Raw genomic sequence first — 22284 nt, forward strand, 5'->3', positions numbered from 1 at the left:
ATAATGCATGCATGAGCAAATTCACTCATCATTTGAAAAACAAAAACAAAAAAAAAACATTGTCACTCTATTGACCTGCAAATAAATGGAAATGGTTTTGAGGAATTTTAAAGATATAATAGAAATATTACTTCATGGTCAGTCAAAGGCTTCAATTGTTTTCTTTTTATTGAATTGTATTTATTTTTATTTTGCTGTCAGTTTCACCTTGTATCTCTCTATTTGTCTTTTGAAGGTTGCTTTGAATGCTGCATAAAATGCCTCGGGGGTATTCCATATGCCTCACTGATTGCCACGATCCTGCTGTATGCTGGGGTTGCCCTGTTCTGTGGATGTGGTCATGAAGCTCTCTCAGGCACTGTCAACATTTTGCAAACCTATTTCGAGATGGCAAGAACTGCTGGAGACACACTTGACGTCTTTACCATGTGAGTCATCATCTGAAAATATCTCTCTAAATTAATTATAGGCAAAGATTATGCATTTTTACAATTAAAACGACCATTTGGTTTGAGTGTTCTGATTAAAAACAAAACGGAAGAACATACATTGATTTTTCATGTATCTTACTATGAAAGAATCCTTAACTTCTTTCATTAATGATATATTAATCCAATATTACCCCAAAAGTAAATATGGCCCCAATAGTACAGAAGACGTAATTTACTTTGTTCTTAGATTTCTAGTATTAATATAAAACCCAAAACAGTAAAAACACTGATTTGCATCAAATGGAATGAGAGATACTGAAGGTCCCTCAAAAGGATTTTGATTGGAAGATATTCAAATTTACAAGGCAATACATTAATTAAAGTGTGCTAACAGGAAAAATACATTAAAGTAACACTACGTACCATCAACACTATATATCGCAGTGATAGAAAAAAATATAGAAAATAAATAAATAAATAAACCAAAAATCTCAGAAAGTGCCATCCTCTACTTGTCCTTGGAAAATCTGAGCATTTTTCCTTTGGCTACTATTAAGCATGTTTACTATTTTAGATGAGTGAAATATTTTGTTTCTGAAAGCAATTGCGTCCTAAATGATGCAATATAAGTGGATGGGATTTTCTAACATTTTGTTTATGAATTTGAATATACATATGGAAATCTTGACTCAATATAGAATGTCGCACTTGTCTTGTGTCTTACATTCCATTATATTTCTTTTCTTCATTTTCTTTTTAATTTTCTATTTATTTCTTTTTACTTTGTTATCTGTTTTTTTTTTTTTTTCACCCTACTGTCACATTTGATTATTTTGGTCTTTTGGAGTGGTTGTCATTTTCTGATACATGCCCTTAATCTTGGGTCTATCATGAAGAAAGTACAGAAAGGGTAATTTGCTTAATAAGGCTCTGTGCGAAAGAAGGCCGTGAACTCATTTTGAGCTGTGTACAACAGATGTATTTCTGTTTGTGCATAATGAAAAGATTTAAAGAAAGAATAAGAAAAACAAACAAAAAATAAATATTAAAAGCTGTGAATGTTAGTTTTTTTCTAATGCATGTAGTTACTGCATTACAGCAGTTTATAAACAGTCATATGTTCTTATTGTAGCAGCTTCAAGAAATAAACCAAGGACATATAGGCTGTTTAGCTTATTATGGGATGTCTATAACTATACAATCCTCTTACGTAAGGACTAAATGTGCTGTATCTGCCTTGTCATTCAGAAGTAATTTATTTGTTTATTTCCTGACCTGGGATCAGTGTAGGGAATGATGATTTGGTTAAAACAATTAAAATAAATTAGGGTCCCCTACTCCCCATATTAACCATAACAGACCTATTGATACAGTCTCTCCTATTTAATTCATAAGTGGCAAGAGCATTTCTAAAACTGTCAGTGGGCTGTTAGATGGGAAACATAAAAACAGAGGTCGACAAGATTTTTAATGCCTGGGTACCAATGTCCCCACATCAATTAAAAATGAATAATCACCGTAAATTGGCAGCTACTGTCTAAAGGATGCACAGGCCCCAGTTTCACAAATAGATCAGCAATAAAGTAAAGTGAATAATATAGCACAACCTTAAAATTGCGCTTCTATATTCTATATATAAGTGTTCACCTAATAAAGGCGCAATATTCTTTATAAACTGCTGTAATGCGGGATATTTAAAGAGCTACTCCAACTCTTATACAAAAATGTTTGCTTTCATTTACAATTTTATACGTCTTCCCCATAAAACCTGCCAAAAGATTTTTACTAACCCGACATCCAGCTCCGTAAAGCTCCCAGTACTGATCTTGTATGTCTCGTGCTACACCCCGTGATTCACGCAGCCCTGGATTGCACTGTTTTTCCAGCTCAGAGCAAATGCGCGCAATCTGAGCCAGGAAGAAGAGAGAGGGGTGCAAATGTTATTTTCATTTTTTTTTTTTTTATTTACTCAATTATTCGAGGAATGCAGAAGGGAGCACCCATAGTAACAGATAGCCTAGAACAAAGTTATGTGTGCTGGGGGTGCAAGCAGGGCCGTCTTTAACGCGGAGCAAACAGGGGCAGCTGCCCCGGGCCCAGTCACTCCTAGGGGGGCCCAAAGCAGCTGCCTCGTGGCCCCACTGACCGCATCCTGCATAAAAAAAATGTATTTCCCTAATGGAGGAAATGATGACCGCGAGTCACTTCCTCCCACCACAGAAACAATGAGCCACGTGGGAGGGAGGTGAGCCAGGATGCAGTGAGGAGGGGGACTGAGCAACGAGAGCCAGACCCCAATTCTTAACCACCACAGCCAGCACACTGGACCCCAGGAAAGGTAGCCTCTTGCAAAGGTAGGAAACTGAAGAGTGTCTTTAAAAGTGTAAAGTTTGCATGTGTGTGTCAGTCTGTGTGTATGTGTGTCATTATGTGTGTGTGTGTGTGTGTCAGTATGTCTGTGTGTATCAGTATGTCTGTGTGTGTGTGTGTCAGTATGTCTGTGTGTGTCTGTTTCTGTGTGGCAGTATGTCTGTGTGTGTGTGTCAGTATGCCTGTCACAGTGTGTCAGTATGCCTGTCACAGTGTGTCAGTATGTCAGTGTGTGTATCTGTATGTTGCCAGTATGTGTGTATCTGTGTGTGTGTCAGTGTCTAAACCTGAGTATGTATCTGCATGTATATACCTGTGTATCTGTGTGCCAGTATGTCTATCTGTATGTATGTCTGTGTGTGTGTCAGTATGTCTTTCACAGTGTCAGTATGTCTGTCACAGTGTGTTTGTATGTGTCAGTATGTCTATGTTTGTGTCAGTATATCTGCGTGTGTGTGTATGTGTGTCAGTATGTGTGTGTCAGTGTGTGTATCTGCATGTTGTCAGTATGTGTGTATCTGTGTGTGTGTGTGTGTGTGTGTCAGTGTGTATACTTGTGTATGCAACTGTGTATATCTGTGTATCTGTGTGTCAGTGTGTATATATGTGTATCTGTATGTAGTCAATGTGTGTATCTGCATGTGTGCTAGTGTGTGTCTGTGTATCTGCATGTGTGTCAATGTTTGTATCTGCATGTGTCAGGATATGTATCTGTGTGTCCGTATGTGTTAGTGTGTGTGTCTGTATGTTGTCATTGTGTGTATCTGTGTATCTATATGTTGTCAGTGTGGATATCTGTGTTGTCAGTGCATCTGCATGTGTGTCAGTGTGTCTATTTGTGTTGTCAGTATGTGCATCTATGTGTCTACATGTGTGTCAGATTGTATTTCTGTATGTGTGTGTGTCAGTGTGTGTATATATATATATATATATATATATCTGTATAGCTGGATGGTGTGTGTGTGTGTGTGTGGCAGTGCAGGTGTATACATATCAGAATTCAGACGCCAACACTACACACAACTACACACCTGCATTCGAACTTGAACACTACATACAAACACACCTCTTTATAAACACCAAAACCAACACTACACATAAATGCATGCTTGCATTCAAATGCAATCTCCACATACAAACACACCCCTACATTCACACAAACATACTCCATACAAAAACATGCTTACATTCAAACACATAAACACTGCTCAGTGCTAAATACAACCCTGCATGCATGGGAAAATGGTAGAGCCCCAGCTATCAAGGCATTGTTGGAGTTGCAAGACAAATGGGGATCTACCTTTTGCCCCCTTTGCCCAAAATAATTCATGCACCAGAGCCCTCTCTACTTTGTGTCTGCCTCTGCATTGGGGTTGGGGGCTTGATTGCATGCCAAGGGGGAGGGGGGAGAGGGAGGTGACAGGGTCCAGGGGGATCAAGCAAATGTTTGCCCAGGGTCCAATCAATTTTAACCCCTTAAGGACACATGACATGTATGACATGTCATGATTCCCTTTTATTATAGAAGTTTGGTCCTTAAGGGGTTAAAGGTGGCCCTGTGACACTTTGTTGGAGAGAAATGGGTGAATACTGTGCTTCTCATTTGGTATTATGTTGATATTGGCATTACTGTACTTATTTGGGGGAAATTGCAATCAAAGGATCCAAGAGAGGTAGAGGTGTGGATCAGTTGCTGATCCCTGTTTTTTCCAAGAAGGAAATTAAAATGTTGACAAGCACTGACCAGTGTTTCTTATTCTTCACATTTACAAACTTAATTGAGAAATAAGACCATTACAGTGCATACATTATATTATACCAATCAGCAAATTGTTATACATATCCATTACGTGCCTATTGTAAAGATTAAAGATGAATGGAGAAAGAAGCTCATATGTATGTATATATAGTGCTTGTACAGATCTAGAAATTTAAGTATTTTTTGTCAGCATAGAGCTAACAACAAAGTAAGTTGTGGTGATAGTAAAACACAATTAAAAAAAAAAACATCCGAACAATTGACTGTTCAAATCATGGTTGGTTTCAGGTTATTTGTTATTTTTATCATAACCTATGTTTTGGTTTAGAGGCTGTTTTTAAAACAGTGCTCTATTGCTAAGGATGCCTGCAGAAATGCAAGATAAGGTCTGAAATGTACCAGATTTTCCGAAATATAGGATGCAGCTCTTTACCCCAAATCTTATATTCCGAATGCATCTTTAATTCTGTATATGTGTATATATATATATAGCGAGTGAGGGAAGACCCTCACCAGGCCATTGCATGCTTGCAGATCAGGAAAAGATCAGGGAGAGAGCACAGAGACAGAGGTGTGAGCTCTGCTGCGCTGCATATAGTCAACAAGGGAGGGAGGAAAAGAAGAAAGAGGAGATGTTAGTAGTTCTCTTGCAGCCCCCATACCCAGCTGTGGTGTTACCTGGAGTTCAGCTTGCTGGAGTTGAATTTGACTGTCTGAGTGTTGCCGCGGGTTACCAGAGCAATGGTCCGATATGCTGGGAGCTACAAGTCTGCACCGAGTAGCCCAGGACAACCAGGAAATATTGAGCGGGTATCTGACAAAAGCCAGCATCCTTGCTTAAAAATCTATGGTAGATGGACATGAAGAACAGCCCATTCAACAATGGAACTCTCTGTTAAACATGATTCAAGCCCCCTGGGGACTTATTACCACTATAGACTGGCAGACTAATGTAGACTTGTAGACTGATAGTGACACATGTGGCACAGGTCCTGCTTTTTGAGCAGATAAATATGACATTTTAATCTGATACTTTATAAATTAGGTGCCATTCACCATCTCTGTATGTTTGAATAAACAAAAAATAATAACATGGAAAAATGCCCTCCCCCCCCCCCCCCACAGAGCACAGCCCTATTCCACCCGCACAAATTCACACACTGATATACATAAACACACACTGCATCCCAGTGCATGTTTGTCTATCTGGATCTGGACAACCTACATGATCTTAGCTCTTATTCTCAACTAAACTTTATGTTAGTTGAGAACAAATGTTTCTCTAACTCGGTTGTGCCTCTCTTTGTGTGTCAGTTGTTTCTGAGGCTTCCCTACATTGTTTGCACATTGGGTCTTGTCTAGTTTGATAGACCCCTGCTTAATTGCTCTGGTGCTAAGTGGGCTGGTGCTGTGCTGTTATGGGGTAGTGTCTTTTAACCCTGCCTTTCCCAACCTTTAGTACGACATCCACTGTCTGCATGTGGCACTTCCAGTGCAGAGGTTTGTCCTGCCTTATCTGCTTCCTCGTTCTGTGGCTGGCTGTGTTGTCTGAGACTTCTCCTTAGCATGTCATCTTTGGGTGCTCTTTTTGGGATGTAATTCTAGATGCTTTAAGTTTTACCCAGGACGGTCGACTCATAAGTCAACTGTCCTGGGTGCATTGTGAAGTGTTTCCAGGTGTTGCTATCCATGCCATTCTAAATTAACTGCCTGAACACCCAAACTCCCACTAATCTCAGGCAGGTCTTACAATAAAGACTTCCCATTAACACACAAAATACCAGGAGATCATATGTATGTGTTTAAAAAGATAGACAGATAGATAGCACTCCCACTAATCTCAGATACCCATTGATGCTCTTACACTTTTCCCAACACGTCAAACTAAAAATGAACCCCTTCAGTACCCTACAGTGTCACTAAACTTTACCCTCTACACATTGTACTACACTAAACCAAAATCTAAGAGAGATGGCATTATTTTCCAGTAATGCTTAATTCCCTGTTATGTATCCTCTGTTTCACTCTCACTCTATGAAACATAGGATATAATCTATGTTCATATTACTACAGCATCAAATGTACTGATATATGGGACACATTAATTAACATGCACAGCTCCCTTTCTTTTTTTGCAGTTAGCCCCTTTTTATTCCAGGAATGCCCATAATACAAACACGAATAGGTTAAATTAGCAATGCAGCTTTTTTTTCTTAACAATGCAATTTAATTTGCAAATATGTTTAACCGTTTACTTGTTATAGATCGTCCACTTACAATGTCTTTGAGAAATGCTACATGAAGAATACAATCAATAAAAAAACATTTACTTGTCCCCCAAGGAGCAACATAGAAACAAAGTCTTAACTTACATAAACCAAAACCCATTTGTGAGTCATTTATGCCTTAAGTACTAATCCATTTACCTTTATGTACTAAGCTGATTACATTACATGAATTCTGACATTTTTGTATTGTATGAAAACTTATCTAAACTAGTTATCTAAAATCAGAAGGGTGCACTAAACATTTAATTATGGTGAATTAAAAACAAAATTGCCAACCATCTGTTAACTGTCAAACTGTCTAAGCCACACAGATTCGAAGCTCTAGGCAGAATTTAACAATTTCACTTAAAATGTGTTTATTTTACCTAATACAAAAACCCCTAATGGAGAGCATTGTATTCAAGAACTCCAAGTAGTCAGCACAAATTGCCTTAAATGATAAAATGATTATTATTTTATTATTTATATCGTGCCAGCAAACTCTGATATCAGAGACTTACTTTAGCAGCCTGCTAAGAAGCAAGCTCCACTCTACCCTGTCTTTCTAATACTTCATTCCTGCTAGGTAGGGGCCAATGACAGCCACCAGCCTGCCTCGTAAGGGACATGCCAGGTCAGCAACAGCCTGCCATGTCTGCATGGATCTGTGTGTGTGTCTGCATGAGTCAGTCTGTGTCTGTATGGGTCAGTGTGTGTCTGAATGGGTCAGCTTGTCTCTGCATGGGTCAGTGTGTGTGTGTCTGCATGGGTCACTGTATCTCTGCATGGGTTAGTAGGTGTGTCTCTGCATGGGTCAGTGGGTGTGTCTTTGCATGGGTCAGGGTATCTCTGCGTGGGTCAGTGGGTGTGTGTCTGCATGGGTCAGTGAGTGTGTGTCAGCATGGGACAGTGTGTCTCAGCATGGGCCAGTGGGTGTATCTGCATGGGTCAGTGTATCTCTGCATGGGTCAGGGTATCTGCATGGGTCAGTGTATCTCTGCATGGGTCAGGGTATCTGCATGGGTCAGTGTATATCTATATAGGTCATTGGGTGTGTCTCTGCATGGGTCAGGGTATCTGCATGGATCAGTGGCTGTGTGTCTGCATGGGTAAATGTGTCTCAGCATGGGTCAGTATGTTTGTCTGTATGGGTATTTGTGCTTGTTTTTTGGTATTAAACTTACAAAAGTAGTTTTTTGGAAATACACCATTGCCATTTGATACACAGTTATTTTCCTAACATATTATAAAACAGAAAGAGGGTGCATGCGGTCTTATTAATTATTAAACTGAAATGGGAAAAAAAGACATACGTTTTGCTCTACATGATTTCTTTATTGTTGGATTATGTTTTTATTGCATTTTTATTATATGTTGATATACATCAATTTCTTTATGTTGGAATTGCATATGCCCACTACTATTTCTCAATAAAAAAATATTTTAAAAAAATGCACTAACAGTAAATAATTTAACGTAGGCACAACAGAGCTTCTGTGACAAGCAGTGTTAGCTGCAATAGTTAAAGAAGAAGACAAATCTAGTATATAATTTGAATTATATTGACCTCCGGCAGCTATCAGCTAATATTTATTCCCAACTTCTATCCATCCCTACTTTCTCCTGTCCCTCACTGGCTACCTCCTCATATAACACTACCTTTACCTCTGCCCTGGATGCTGCAGCCCCACTCCAAACATGCACCTCGAGGAGAACACCCCCCCCCCCCCCAACCGTGGCACACTAGATCAACACGCTACCAGCAGACATGCTCCCGTTCTGCTGAACGCTGCTGGAGGAAGTCATGCACCCAGTCTGACTTCCTCTACTACAAATTCATGTTGCGTTCATACAGTACAACCCTTGTCTTTGCCAAACAGTCATACTTTTCCTCCCTCATTAGCTCATGCTTCCACAATCCCAGCCATCTTTTTAATACCTTTAACTCTCTTCTTCACTCTGCTGTGGCCACCCCCCAAACTAGCCTTACAGTCGATAGCTTTGCATGCTACTTTACCGACAAGATTAAACAGCTAAAGAAAGAATTCTCACCACCTTGCCCCTCTCTTTCTCAACCACACCTAGGTCATGCCTTTCCTACCCTTCAGACTTTCTCCCAGGCTAATGAACAACAGGTGGCTGCGCTTCTCCTTTCCTCTCGACCCACCACTTGCCCGCTTTATCCTGTCCCGTCTTACCTTATCAGATCTCTCTCCTCTTCTCTTGTGCCTTCCTTAACACACATCTTTAACTGCTCTCTCTCTCTTCTGGTGTTGTCCCGTCCTCCCCTTCTAACTATCGTCCCTGCTCCCTTTTTCCTCAAAGCTTCTGGTAAGATTTGTCTTTACCCATCTGACTTGCTTCCTCAATTCCAACTCTCTCCTTGACTCTCTTCACTCTGGCTTCTGCCCCCTCCACTCTACTGAGACTGCTCTTATTAAAGTCACCAACAACATAATTGCAGCTAAATCCAAAGGACACTACTCTATACTAATCCTCTTGACCTCTCTGCTGCCTTTGACACTGTTGACCATGTTCCTTCTCCAAAATCTTCAATCACTCGGTCTCTGTGACACTGACCTCTCTTGGTTTTCCTCCTATCTCTCCCAACACTCATTCAGTGTCTCATTTTCTTTCTTTTTAAAATGTTTTATTTATTTTGAAGGTGCATGAAGAAATATCACGAGTTACATTGACACATGTCAGAGTACAAGGGTAGTTGAGTCACATAACTCGTCAAGTTGAATTGCACTCATTTTTACTTTCTTAACCATGTCACGTTACAAGAACTGGTAGTAGTGCAAAAGCTTACTCCTAGGCTCATGACCCCATTTGGAGTATAGACAACACAGTATTGCACCCAATGAGGTTGAGACTCAATGTTTAAACAGTTGTAGCATAATAAAGTAAAGTAAAATAAAATAGAAGGTAATAACAGGAGATAAACAAGTTGAAGCTTTACTGTTGCATCAGTTAGCCGCCTCAGTGGACACGCACCACCCTAGGGAGCATGGGGTGTGTAAAGGATGCATTTGGTTGTTCAGCATGGGCAATCAGAGCCTTATGGGCTGCCTCGTGCGCCTTTGAATCTTTAAGCCGCCATGGGCTGTTGCACTAGGCAAAACTTATCATAATTAACTGGGATTAAAAGCACAGGTACGTTTGTACTAGGCATATCATATCCCGCTTTGTACTAGTCAGCCGACTTAAAGAGTAAGCAGAGTGCTCAAAACGGGTCTCGGCTGCTTCTAGGATTGTAGGTACCCCTAACCAAGGGGGCAGCGGGGGGGGGGGGGAGAGGATTTGGGGGCTCCTCCATACTAACGTGGCTCTGCGTAACCATCACCAGGTCCGGTCATGGCACTTGAAAAGACCGGGTGAAGTAGGGCTGCAGGCATACGGACATAATGAGAAACAAAACTGAGAAAAAAAATCATAACAAAACAGTATACTAATGAGGTTGTATCCTGCCTGACCGGCGTGGATGATCCTGTGTGCGGTTTCAGTCAAGAATCAGAGTCCGTGCTCAAGGTTCGAGGGATAAATGGTATTGTAGTGGCAGGATCTCCAATCTGGGATTGGCCTTTTGTGACCCTGGTCATGGGCAGTCCCGGGAGTAAGGATTGCGGGTTTGCCATTTGGGAATCCCAACATATAAAGCATATCAAATAATTGTGTGAATCAATTACTTCTCCGGCCTTCTCCTCCAGGTGATTCATGCAGTCTCTGATCACTTGGATGTTAGCCTTGATATCCTGAGCCAACCTGGAAAAGTTGGCCTTAACAGAGGACTTTAGCTCATTTAACATTCTCTGTATAGTGGAGTCAGTTGCTGGAGCTGAGGAAATCACTAAAATTGATATAAAGTTTTGGCCGGTCAGGGCCGATCAGTGCCATTTTGAGCCTACTTTTATGAAGAAGAAACTTGAAGATGGAGTGTGGCACCTTGTAGATCAAGCAGTTTGATTATTGACTTCTAAGTCATCAAGTTGGTCACTAGGCAGGTAAGTGTGTGAGAGCTGCCCACCTCACAAAAACAGGTAGCAACTAGCCACTGCTGCGGAACACGCTGAAAACACCACAACTCAGGGTAGCTCCTGACTCACATGGTCATCTCCATCAGCCTCCAAACCATAATCACAAGTGATAATAACTGCCGTGCTGTGAGATATTAACAATTAAATAATAGATTTTGATTGTCTATTTCACTAAGCCATGTAGTTATTTATTTAAACTTACCACTATATTACTGATGTAGCCTGTCATATTTAGTTCCTCTAATGCACAGGACAAACCCAGAGCTGTTACAACTAAGTTACTCAAGGAAACTGCCTAAAGTGCACATTATGTAGAAACTGCTATGCATTAATCAATAGAAGATACACATAGTTACTCTATTATAAAGAGCACTATGCTCTACTTGTATATTCAAGAAATGATGGAAGCACATTTTCAGGTTCTAGGTTTAGTTACTATAAGAAGTGTTTTAAATTACCTATCGGTCCTTCCTGATGAAACAGTGAACCTGTTTGGTGAAGTAGTTTGTGAGAGATACCTCAAATTCTGGAAATATGGATTTTCTAACACACAGACTACATCTACATTCTCAGCTAAATGCTATATTTCATAATGGTAACTCCTTACTGTATTATATATATTGTTGACTGCACTCTTCTTAAACACTTTAAGGAGCCTATAGGCTTTTTTTATCTGAAGGGCTACTGCTACGGTCCCTCCAACCTACTATCTATGATTTTCCAGCAATAAAAGATCATTTAGACAACTCTCATCCAAAATGTTCGCAATATCTTTGAGTACTAGCCAGATCAGTATAATCTTATCCAAATGCCAACATATATCTACTTGACAAACAATGAAAAAATGAAGACAGTGCAACTTGACTTGGCACAAGTAGTAGTACATACAATTTATATGAAGGACCAGAAAGATCAGAAAGAAACAAATATTTCAGATGTTCCCTTTATCAATGCCAATATTGTCCCCAATATTGTCCTTAATAAAGAAAGTACCATCACTTGTATATATATATATATATATATATATATATATATATATATATATATATATATATATATATATATATATATATAAACAGAACCAAAACAAAATGACCCAGACCCAACGCCATTGAAGAGGAGAAGTCAGACTCCATCGGAGTCCTCCACTGCCATATTTCAGGTGCTCCCCGTGTCCGGTGCAGTCGCATGGTGCATCATGACGTCAGATGTGACGCACGCTATGTCTGATGTCATCGGTTACTAAGAGGTAAATAATACATCAATACGCAGTGTCAAACCCTGGAGAATCGTTGTTGAATTGGCCGAAGAAACAACCTGTACAGTAGCAACAGCAATATAAATAGAACAATCCTGTAATAGCATAGTCTACCCTAGCCTAGGATACTGCTTCTAAACATAAACACACAATATAGATACACAAATAATTCACTAAATTATACACCCACAGATACTACTAAGTACTATCTTTGGTTTGAACCCTGCTGGGGATAGAAATCTATGCAAAAGAGGGGGTAAATTAACAATAAATAAACACGGAATAAAAAAAAAACACAGAGACAAAAATGGTTGAGGATTACTAAATAGCTAGTCCTGTGACCAAAAGTGTGCTGTAATGAATAAATAAAACATATACAAATTAAATCAGAGGTAAAAATGTAACCATAATAAATTCAACTTATACTCTAAATCAACTGACTCAAATAGCTTGCTTAATGCTCACAGAATCCATCCTACCAATCAGATTAAATTCAAATAGCCAATTTCTGTGTGTCTGACTGGCTACTCCTCTTTAATGGGGGTGGGTTTGGATCTTTTTTCACTTCTATTTCTCTATATATACAAGTGAGTGTGCTTTATTTGTGTAAGGCCAATATTGGTATTTTATAAAGGGTAATTCAAGTAAATTTTATGTAGCATCAAGTAAAGACAGAGAAGTGGAAATGAATCCAGCCCAAACATAAAAAAAACATAACTTTTAATTTGAAATCTGAAAGTGTAATGTGAAATACAGAACACCTTATGAAAGCATAATATTGTGTTTGAATGCAGGAAACAGCTCGGATGACAGATTGTCAAAAGCAAAATATCTGGTCAAGATGAAAATCTTAATGAATTAGAGGAGGAGATACACACTGCCTAGATAGAGATAAATAGGTTTATAACAGAAATAACTGTCAAGCTATCAGACAATTCTGAACATGTACCCAAGATGTCTGGATACAAAGAAAGCTAAATGTATCTATATGCTCTCAGTGTAACTAAATAAGTAGGCAACAATGTAATAAACACGTTTAAACATAAAGGCATATCTTCTAAGCAGTGAACTCTAAGGGTCCTAAAGATAAGACAATATAGGAACAATATAATACATATATAATAAGTAGGGATAGCCCTGATCTGTGCCTTCAAAGGCACCCCTTCTATTTGTATGAAGCACTATTGTGCACACTTGGCATCTAGTTGTGCGACCTTAATTTTTACATTGTTTGTACTTATATTTGACCCTGCCTTGAGCAATTGGGTGCAAGGACAGCAGCACAGAATTCACTTGTTATTTAATTTTGATTTCTGGATACTGCAGTAACTGCTCCTCTATCTCTATGTGGTCACATTTATAACTACTTGATATTAGTGGATTTGTCCTTTAGTGTCTAAATGAAGACCCAACCGACTGCACATTGCAACTCCCGCAGAATTATATGAATGGATTGATAGATGCCATCGTTCCGCATAACAAATACATTCCTTCAGCATCCTGCACTAGTACCTCAAATAATCTTTTACTAGGTCTATTTCTTCATAGCCTGAACAAACTATAAGGACGCAGGGGTTGTCCTTAAGAGATTTTCAAGATATACCCTATAAATTCAGTTTTTTTGAAATAGTTATTTAATTCATCAGGACACTCCACTAACATTGTATTTACAACAAAGGGCAGTGTGGTATTTCAGTAAGAGAGCAGATCTGTTAATAAAACTGGTTAATGAATAATAGCCTATACCAGGGGTGGGCAGCCTTTGGAAATCCAGATGTTGTGGACTACATCTCCCTTGCTGCTTTGCCAGCACTATGATTGTAAGAGCATTATGGGAGATGTAGTCCATTAAATCTGGATTTCCAAAGGCTTCCCATCCCTGGCCTATACCAAATATAACCACATTGTCCCAGTGGATTTCTGAAATCTATAAATCTGTGTGCATTTTTAGCTGCATTTTAAAATAATGTTTGCAAGTACTTTTTAAGTTACTTCATTCTTTACTTTGTATGTTTAAGATAATTGTATAATAATACATAAATCATAAAGACAATCTTTCCGAATGTACATTTAAACACAGTCTGAATGATTTGCTCTCTGTCTTTCTTTCAGGATCGATATCTTCAAATATGCAATATATGGGATAGCAGCTGCCTTCTTCGTGTATGGTATTTTGCTTATGGTGGAAGGATTCTTTACAACAGGAGCCATTAAGGATCTCTATGGAGACTTCAAAATCACCAACTGTGGCAGATGTGTGAGCGCATGGGTATGTTGATATTCATTCATTGTTTAACTTGTGCAGCATTGTGCTGTCACGGTGATGCATTCGGTATGATATATACACATTATATGATTTTAAGGGTTATCTTAAAAACATTATTGCCTCTAAAATAAAAATAAATACACATTTTCCAACAATTATAGCAGGTTATTACACCTAAATAAGTATTTTGAGACTGGGGGGAATGCTTTGCAATAAACACTATGTGACTGGCAATGTTGACAATAAACAGTAACTCCTATTCCTGTTTCCTGCTGTGTTTGATACACTTGAGAATGTATGATGCAAGATGCTGCAAAGGCATATAGAGCTGATGCAGCAAGAAATCTCTTTTCTTACCCAATAAAGGCAATCTTGTAAAGGATGGCAGTTATGGTTTCATGCCAGCTATTACTTTATTATCAGTTTCAGTGAGAAGTCATTGTGAGGTTAGGTGTGCTGTGCGCTACCTGCATTAAGCATGTCGGATGTTATCATTTATTTGTCTAAATGTATAATGCATTTAGCAGGTATTTTTAGAGGCTAGCTTGTGTCATCCAGTAACTTGCAAGTTATTACTCCCTACACTTCTCATATCCCCAACTTTGCAAACTGAGAAAAAGGGATAGTTTAATTTTAGGGGTGTGATTGGGGGTGTGGCAGGGAAGGGGCTGCTCGGAGCATTTTTCGGTACTTACTAATAAGGATTTATGAAACTATAATGTAATTTAGAACATGAACAATGTATCCTATTCACACAGACCTATTTCTAAACATATTTATGGTAGTTTAACCCCTTAAGGACCAAACTTCTGGAATAAAAGGGAATCGTGACATGTCACACATGTGTCCTTAAGGGGTTAAAAATACATTGCTATGAGTATTATTACTGGTATACACTCAGACACACCAGCAATGTAGATTTGTCAATGAATAGGTATAGTAGGATAGACAATAGGGACAGATGGATTTGAGCCCAATATAGGGACTTTTCTTCCTAAATAGGGACACTTGGAATATATTGTACCTTAAAATATTTACTTATAGGTATTATATTCTTTTGTGCATCATTTAACACACTCTTTTTATTGACTTGCTAATAGCAATGCAACTTGGAACTCTGCCCAGACTGATTTTGACAAATTTGACAAATGTATTGTAATGCAAAAGTGAAATACAAGTTCTGAAACAATATATCTAACACTTGTCCATCAGAGCAATCCCTTACATTTATATACTTGATAGAGATGCAAATCAAGAGATTTTGACTCAAAAGCTGGCTCAGTAAGCCAATTCTCTTGGAGGAACATTCAATGTAATGTAATGTACTTTTACTAATTCATTACATGATTTATCTGCCTACCCTTTTCTTATAAAAACGGTTTCTGGATGTTTTGTTTTCCGTCAAAAATCATATGAAAGGAATTAAATACCAAAATCAAAACCCACATTTTCAAAGTGTCAGAGCTACTTTGAAGTGTCTTTTGGCATCTCTGTAAAGTGAGAACAATTATAACTGACTTGTAAAATGTATCTGACCTAAAAAAAATATGTAGGAATCATGAGTTGACTTTAAATTTGTTCTTACGTTTTTATTCTGGCTAGAACTCTAAAAATATTAATATTGATATATATCCATTTTGCAAAATGTGACCTAAATACCCAACATTCGAATAATTCATTATCTGCGATAATGCTCTGTTATTCTTGTTATTTTTCTGATTTGCAGTAATGATTATCTAATTATGTAAGACGATGTGTGGTAGAAGAACAAATATCACACTGGATGAGCTTACACTTATATACATATAATATGACATGTTAGGTTTTCCAAAATCTCAACAACAACAAAACAAAAACACACACACAAACACACAAAGAGACATCTGCAAATTAAAAATAAAATTGTAATAAAAATTACAAAACAAATTTGATTGGGACAATTGTAATGCTAGTTTCACAACTACGTAAAACCAGATGACTCCCCAATATAGAACAGTCAAGTAGTGCTAGATAATTAAAGCATTATGGGGAAGTTGGTCAACCTGGAGGGATATTAGCCTACAATTCTTGGGATTTACTGTGCTAGTCCTAATTCTCAAGTAATGATTAACAAACAAGAGAAATGGATTTAAAGTCATAGAGAAACTATTTTTTTTTTTTTTTTGGAAGATAATGTTAAGCTGCCAATTTCAAATCTCATTGGATCTTAAAGTGTCATTTTGTTGGCATATTTATTTAATCCTATGAGTACACATTGTGTGACAGATTGAGCATATTACAAATGCAAATTTGAATGTGATATTTTATATAGAAAATGAATGCAGACAATTAAAATGATATAGCTGAAAGGCTAGAATTCCTTTACAGCTTTTCTAGTGCTAACACATCAAAGAGTGGATTGAGGAGACAATCGATAACATGGGAGGGACAACAAAGGAAACATATTATGGATAGCGATGTAGCATCATATTTATGTTAAAATCCAAATGATTCAGTGAACCTCCTCCAATAATCAATATATACTATTGTTCAGCATCCAGTGTGATCATGACAAATTAAGACCCTGAGCAGAAGTCTGGATATTTGTTAACGCATGGCTACTGCGGAAATGATCAATGATGTTTTTGCTACTGCCTACTGACCCATTTTAAACTAATGCCTGTGATAGACAGATTGAATAGAATTAATTGTATTAATATTGTATCTTGTAATCCATCTAAAAGGAACAGTATCATGTAATTGTTATGTTGGCAACATTTATTTTACATCTGCTCCCTTGTTCAATTAACTTGCCATACAGGGATTTATACATTTAAGAGAACTAAATAGGGTTTTAATATTACCATATTTAGCTCCATTGTGTCACTTTGACTCTCTGTAGAGGGTGCCTCCTTTCATATACCACAATACAGTATCTTTATATGTCAGGATTAGTAGCTGCATTCTAATGGCCAAGGATGTTGGGCAGCTTTGCACACTAACAACATATTTTATAGGCTGCAATAGCAGCCTGCTGTGCCATGCATAGTGCAGATATTTGATGTATCTAAACACACATTACGTGGGCATTACAACCACATCTGGACTTTGTTTTTCAGTCAGGACATATTTTTGATGAACCCTCAAAATCCCACCAGGTTCTATACAAATACCCAGAAGCAGGGTATTTTACACTCCTTTTTTATACTATCTTCCACACCTCCTGTATGTGACAAAATAATATTTCTGTTTCTAAGCTGTTTTGTCAAAACAGTGGTGGCTAATGAAGTTTAAAGATTTTAGGGTGCTGCTAGGGCCGATCCTAGGGTCACTGATGCCTGGGTGCATGATAATATTTGGTGCCCCAGGTGGGTGTGATTACATTGCTAACTCCTCCCCTTAACAACATAACACTTTTAACCACACCCATTTTCTGTGGAAACCACTACACTCCTTTGGGCCCCCCTAACTTCGCCAGGTAACATGTCACCCACAGTGCCAGCCTTGTCCCCAAGAAGCTTGTCAACACCATCTTCATGCCCAGATTTCCAGTAACATGCTATACTGGTCAAGGCCATCTCTGTCCCCACACAGCTTCATGGGGCCATTCTCTGTCCCCTCACAGCATCCCAGTGGTATCTTTGTCCCCAAACCATTAATCAGTGCAATCCTTGTCTTAAAATAGCTAATCAGAGCCATCTTTGTCCCAAAACAGCTTATCAATGCCACCTTTGTGCCTAAATGGCTAAGCAGTGCCTAAGCCAATTTATCTTTCAAAACAGCTTACCAGTGCCATACTGTCCTAAAACAGTTTGTCAGCTTGTAAACTTTGCCTTGCAGCACTGCTGCGCGGCTCCACTCATGAGATTGCGAAGCCCAATGAGAAGGGTAGGATATAACATGAGGGGGCCTATAGTGTCTCTTCCTTATTGTGTTTAATTTACAAACTGCAATCTCCTGCTCTTTTAAATGCCTGAATGAGTCTGCATTAGCCTTCAATGTGTTATTAAATAACAGTTAAAAGAGGCAAAATTAATAACTTCCATAGTAAATAGACTGTTCTATAAGATATGTTTGAATGTGATTTAACTCATAAACAGCAGAACATTTAATAGTGAGACTGCAGTGGCATGATCTAAGACCAAAATGACATGAATAAAGGCACAATATAGTCACCAAAACAATCATTCCTCTGAAGTTTACTACTCAATTCACTGCCATTTAGGAGTTAAATAATTTTTCTTTCTGTTTACGCAAACCTAGCCAGATCTTTCATTTAGATGTAACTTACTTTAAACGTTTTTACCTTCTGCTTTAATTTGATCTATAATTATACATAGGGGGCTCCTGCATGAGCTAGCAAGCTATTAACAGAGCAAAAGCCAAGACATTCTAAATAAAACAGAATTTACAAAAAGTAAGTGTAAAGATAAGATAACTTTACAGGAAGTGTTTAGGAAGGCTGTGTAAGTAACATGCAGAGAGGTGTGCCTAGGACTGTATGAATACATTGATTTAACTCCTAAATTACAGAGAATTCATCAGTGAGACTGCATGGGATCTGATCTATACACCAAATCTGTTTCATTAAGCTAAAGTTGTTTGAAAGGAACACTATAAGGCCAGGAACACAAACATGTATTCCTGACCATATAGTGTTAAAAACACCCTATAGCCCAACCTGGATTTCCCCCCTTGCCCTTCTAAATATAGTAAAATCTTACATTTATTCAAGTCTGCTGCTGCTGGCTCTGTCCCTGGCTAACATCATTAAAAGTGGTTTCTGAGCCAATCACAATGCTTTCACATAGGATTAGCTGATACTGTCAAGGAGGCAGATCAGGGGCATAGCCAGCACAAGCCAAACACAGCCCTGGCCAATCAGCATCTCCTCATGGAAATGCATTGAATCAATGCATCTCTATAGGGGAAGTTCAGTGTCTCTATGCAGAGGGTGGAGACACTGGATGTCAGCGATGCACATTGTGCAGCACTGCCCTAGGAAACACCTCTAGTAGCCATATGAGGAGTTGCCAGTGGAGGTATCCCTAGGCTGTAATGTAAACATTACATTTTCTCTTAAAATACATTGTTTACTGCCAAAAGCCTAAAAGCAATGGTTCTGCCTACCAGAACAAATACAATAAACTGTATTTGATCTGTTAACTATAGTGTCCCTTTAAGTAAAACATGTGTTGGTTATTACATTATCAGCTTGAGGTAAACACCAAACTAAGCACGTTTATGTGCTAATCTTCCATCCTATATTTCAAATAAATATTTTGCTTTTTTTCTAAAGACTGTAATAGTGAAAGTGTTGACGTTTAATTTTAATGCAGGTGAATAATGCATTTGTTTATTGACCAATATAAAATACATAATATCATCCCAGAGAAAGTTTCTTGTCAGTTGTCTAATTCCAGGTTTTTGTATAAAATTTAAAGCATATGTTTTGTAGGAGCTAGTTTGGTAAAATTTTGCTTAGTTATTTGTTTTGCCAGTGGCTTATTTCAGAACTAGCCTGGCAAAAAGCCTGAAGAAGAAATTGCATACTTTTACTTTACCTAGACAGCGTTGGCAGACTCTTAGGTAATCAGCAAAGTCATAGATTTATTGTGTGATCACTGATGATCTGATGATTGACTGTAATGGAATGTGTAATGGAATGGAGTCATATTAGGCAAGTCTTATTCTGACCGATGTACATAAGACCTAGCATCCTCATTAGAGAAAAACTATATGATCACTATTAATGAAAAAGTACTAATATATCAAAATAAATTTGCATTAGATTATTTAAATTCACATGCATTTTTTCCATGTAATGCAGTTGATGTACAGTATATCTCTATGTGAACAAAGCAGAATTCATTAAATCTCACTGATATCATACTGCAAGCTTGTATGGAAATGTAAAAGGAGACCGACATTCTGTATAAATGAGGTGTGATTTTTTTTTCTTCTTATTTTCTAATTCATTGCTAATCATATGTGTGTGTGTGTGAAGCAGCAGGCTCTAATTAGTGAGATAGGAAACAGATGGAATAAAAGAAACAAAGGAAGAGCATGGACGTTGCAATTAAAAATGAAGACGTAACTAGGCAAATTCTCAAGCACTCCATTCTCTGACATTCATTTTCTACACTACGTAAAAATACAATAGCACAATTATAACAATCATTAAAACTGTGAATCTGCTATAATCCTTAGCCGAGTCCAGTTGTAACTCATAGAAGATAAGAGGTTACTTGTAAAAAAAAATGGTTTGCCCCCTCCACCCATTGGGTCATCCAATGCAACCTTCCCTCAGAGTATTAGTTTGTCTGGTTTCTCTTCAGACCACACTCTGCAGTTTTTCACCATGGTCCAATATTTCATGCCTCATCTTCACTGATGGTATGAGTGGTCTTTATGTTGGGTTTGTAGGTTGTGTTGTCATAGCAAGAGGGAACGGAGATAAGAGAGCGGGGATCAATAACAATCTGCATCAATACAAAGGTGTAGGATGCTCTGAGTAGCAATGACAAGTTTGAGTGAAATTGCACTTTGTGGGTTATGCACTAAAAACAAAAAATTGCAGTGAATTGAAAACCTGACTGTAAAAAAAAAAGTATAAAAAAATAGCCAAGCTTTATATGTATACATATACATACATGTATATGTAGCTGAGTTGGAGAATTTTTCCATACCAGCGCATTTTTTATTACATTTTGCAATACCATTTCCATTTCACTTTTTGGAGTTTAATGAACAAACCCAGTTTCCTTGCTATGGTAGTACTGCTTCTAGTTCTGCAATGTCCATCTACTCCATAATAGGCCTTTTGTGTAGTCCAGAGGGGACCAGAGCACCAAGGAAGGATGTTTTTGCCTTTCTGCTAATCACTTTTTTCACAGATTTCAGTCTCTGCTCTCCACTGTAATACCGAAGAAGAGGACCACAAAGGCAGTGTTTGTTACCTTTAACTTCCTTCCAAACTCAGGCTTATATTTTGGGCAGTGGGAGAAATTAATGAATGCTGTACATTAACTGTATGTACATAAATATTTTTATTTTATTTTGCAGTTTATTATGCTGACATACCTCTTCATGCTTGCCTGGCTTGGGGTCACAGCATTCACCGCCCTGCCTGTGTATATGTACTTCAACCTGTGGACCATTTGCCGAAATGCAACTTTAGTTGATGAAGCTAATTTTTGCTTGGATCTCCGACAGTTTGGTAAGTGAGCTGGACTGATATATATATGTTTTTTTGTATAGAGAATTTAAAGAGAATCAAATGACTCCAGACGAGATGATAATAAAATGGGTGGGTAGGTGAATATACAGCTTTATATTGTTTTGCAGAAAGAAAAAATTGAATAAGGCTAATTTATTTGAAAGCATGCTATAAAAACCGTGCAGGCAACAGTTTCTTCGGCACAGCAAGTAAAGTTATTAATTATTTTAAAAGCAGGTGATGAATTAATACCCGATGAGCAGAAAAACATCTGATGTATTTCACCTCCTGGAGCACTGATTAACCCTGATAAGTCTCAGATATCTACCTCTTTTCAGTATTAATTTATTTTGTAAAAAATGCCTTTTTTTGCCTGGTTTGGAGTACTGAGGGACTCAGTGGCTGAGTCTATATAAGTATTTTATGCACTATTTATATGTGATGCACTGTTTATTTAATGTGAAACTGTCATTCTATTTTTACCATAGCTATTAAAATAACTTCAAATTCCAACTACATATTGTGTTGGTAGTTTTAAAACCTATTTAAGAATTGGTTCTTCTACCATTTGTCCATCCTCTTCCCCCGACACATACTCAATGCCTAGGAATCAAGAGATAGGGAGAGCAGAAGAGACCTTCTCTGCTCTCCTCCGTTAGCAATCACACACATGAGCAGAGTAATGTAACATCACTACC

The 22284-nt window shown here is 38.0% G+C and overlaps 1 protein-coding gene across 1 annotated transcript in view; it reads left to right on the forward strand.

Annotated features, from left to right (window-relative positions):
- Nucleotides 1-22284, forward strand: part of GPM6A (glycoprotein M6A) — a 191650-nt gene that overhangs the window by 118209 nt on the left and 51157 nt on the right. Inside the window, exons 2-4 of the mRNA XM_063458162.1 lie at nt 236-428; nt 14235-14391; nt 21433-21586. Of these exons, the coding sequence (XP_063314232.1) occupies nt 236-428; nt 14235-14391; nt 21433-21586 (504 nt within the window). The remainder of the gene's footprint in view (nt 1-235; nt 429-14234; nt 14392-21432; nt 21587-22284) is intronic.

This window comes from Pelobates fuscus, chromosome 6 (assembly GCF_036172605.1).
Source record: "Pelobates fuscus isolate aPelFus1 chromosome 6, aPelFus1.pri, whole genome shotgun sequence".
In the NCBI taxonomy this organism is placed as follows: domain Eukaryota; kingdom Metazoa; phylum Chordata; class Amphibia; order Anura; family Pelobatidae; genus Pelobates; species Pelobates fuscus.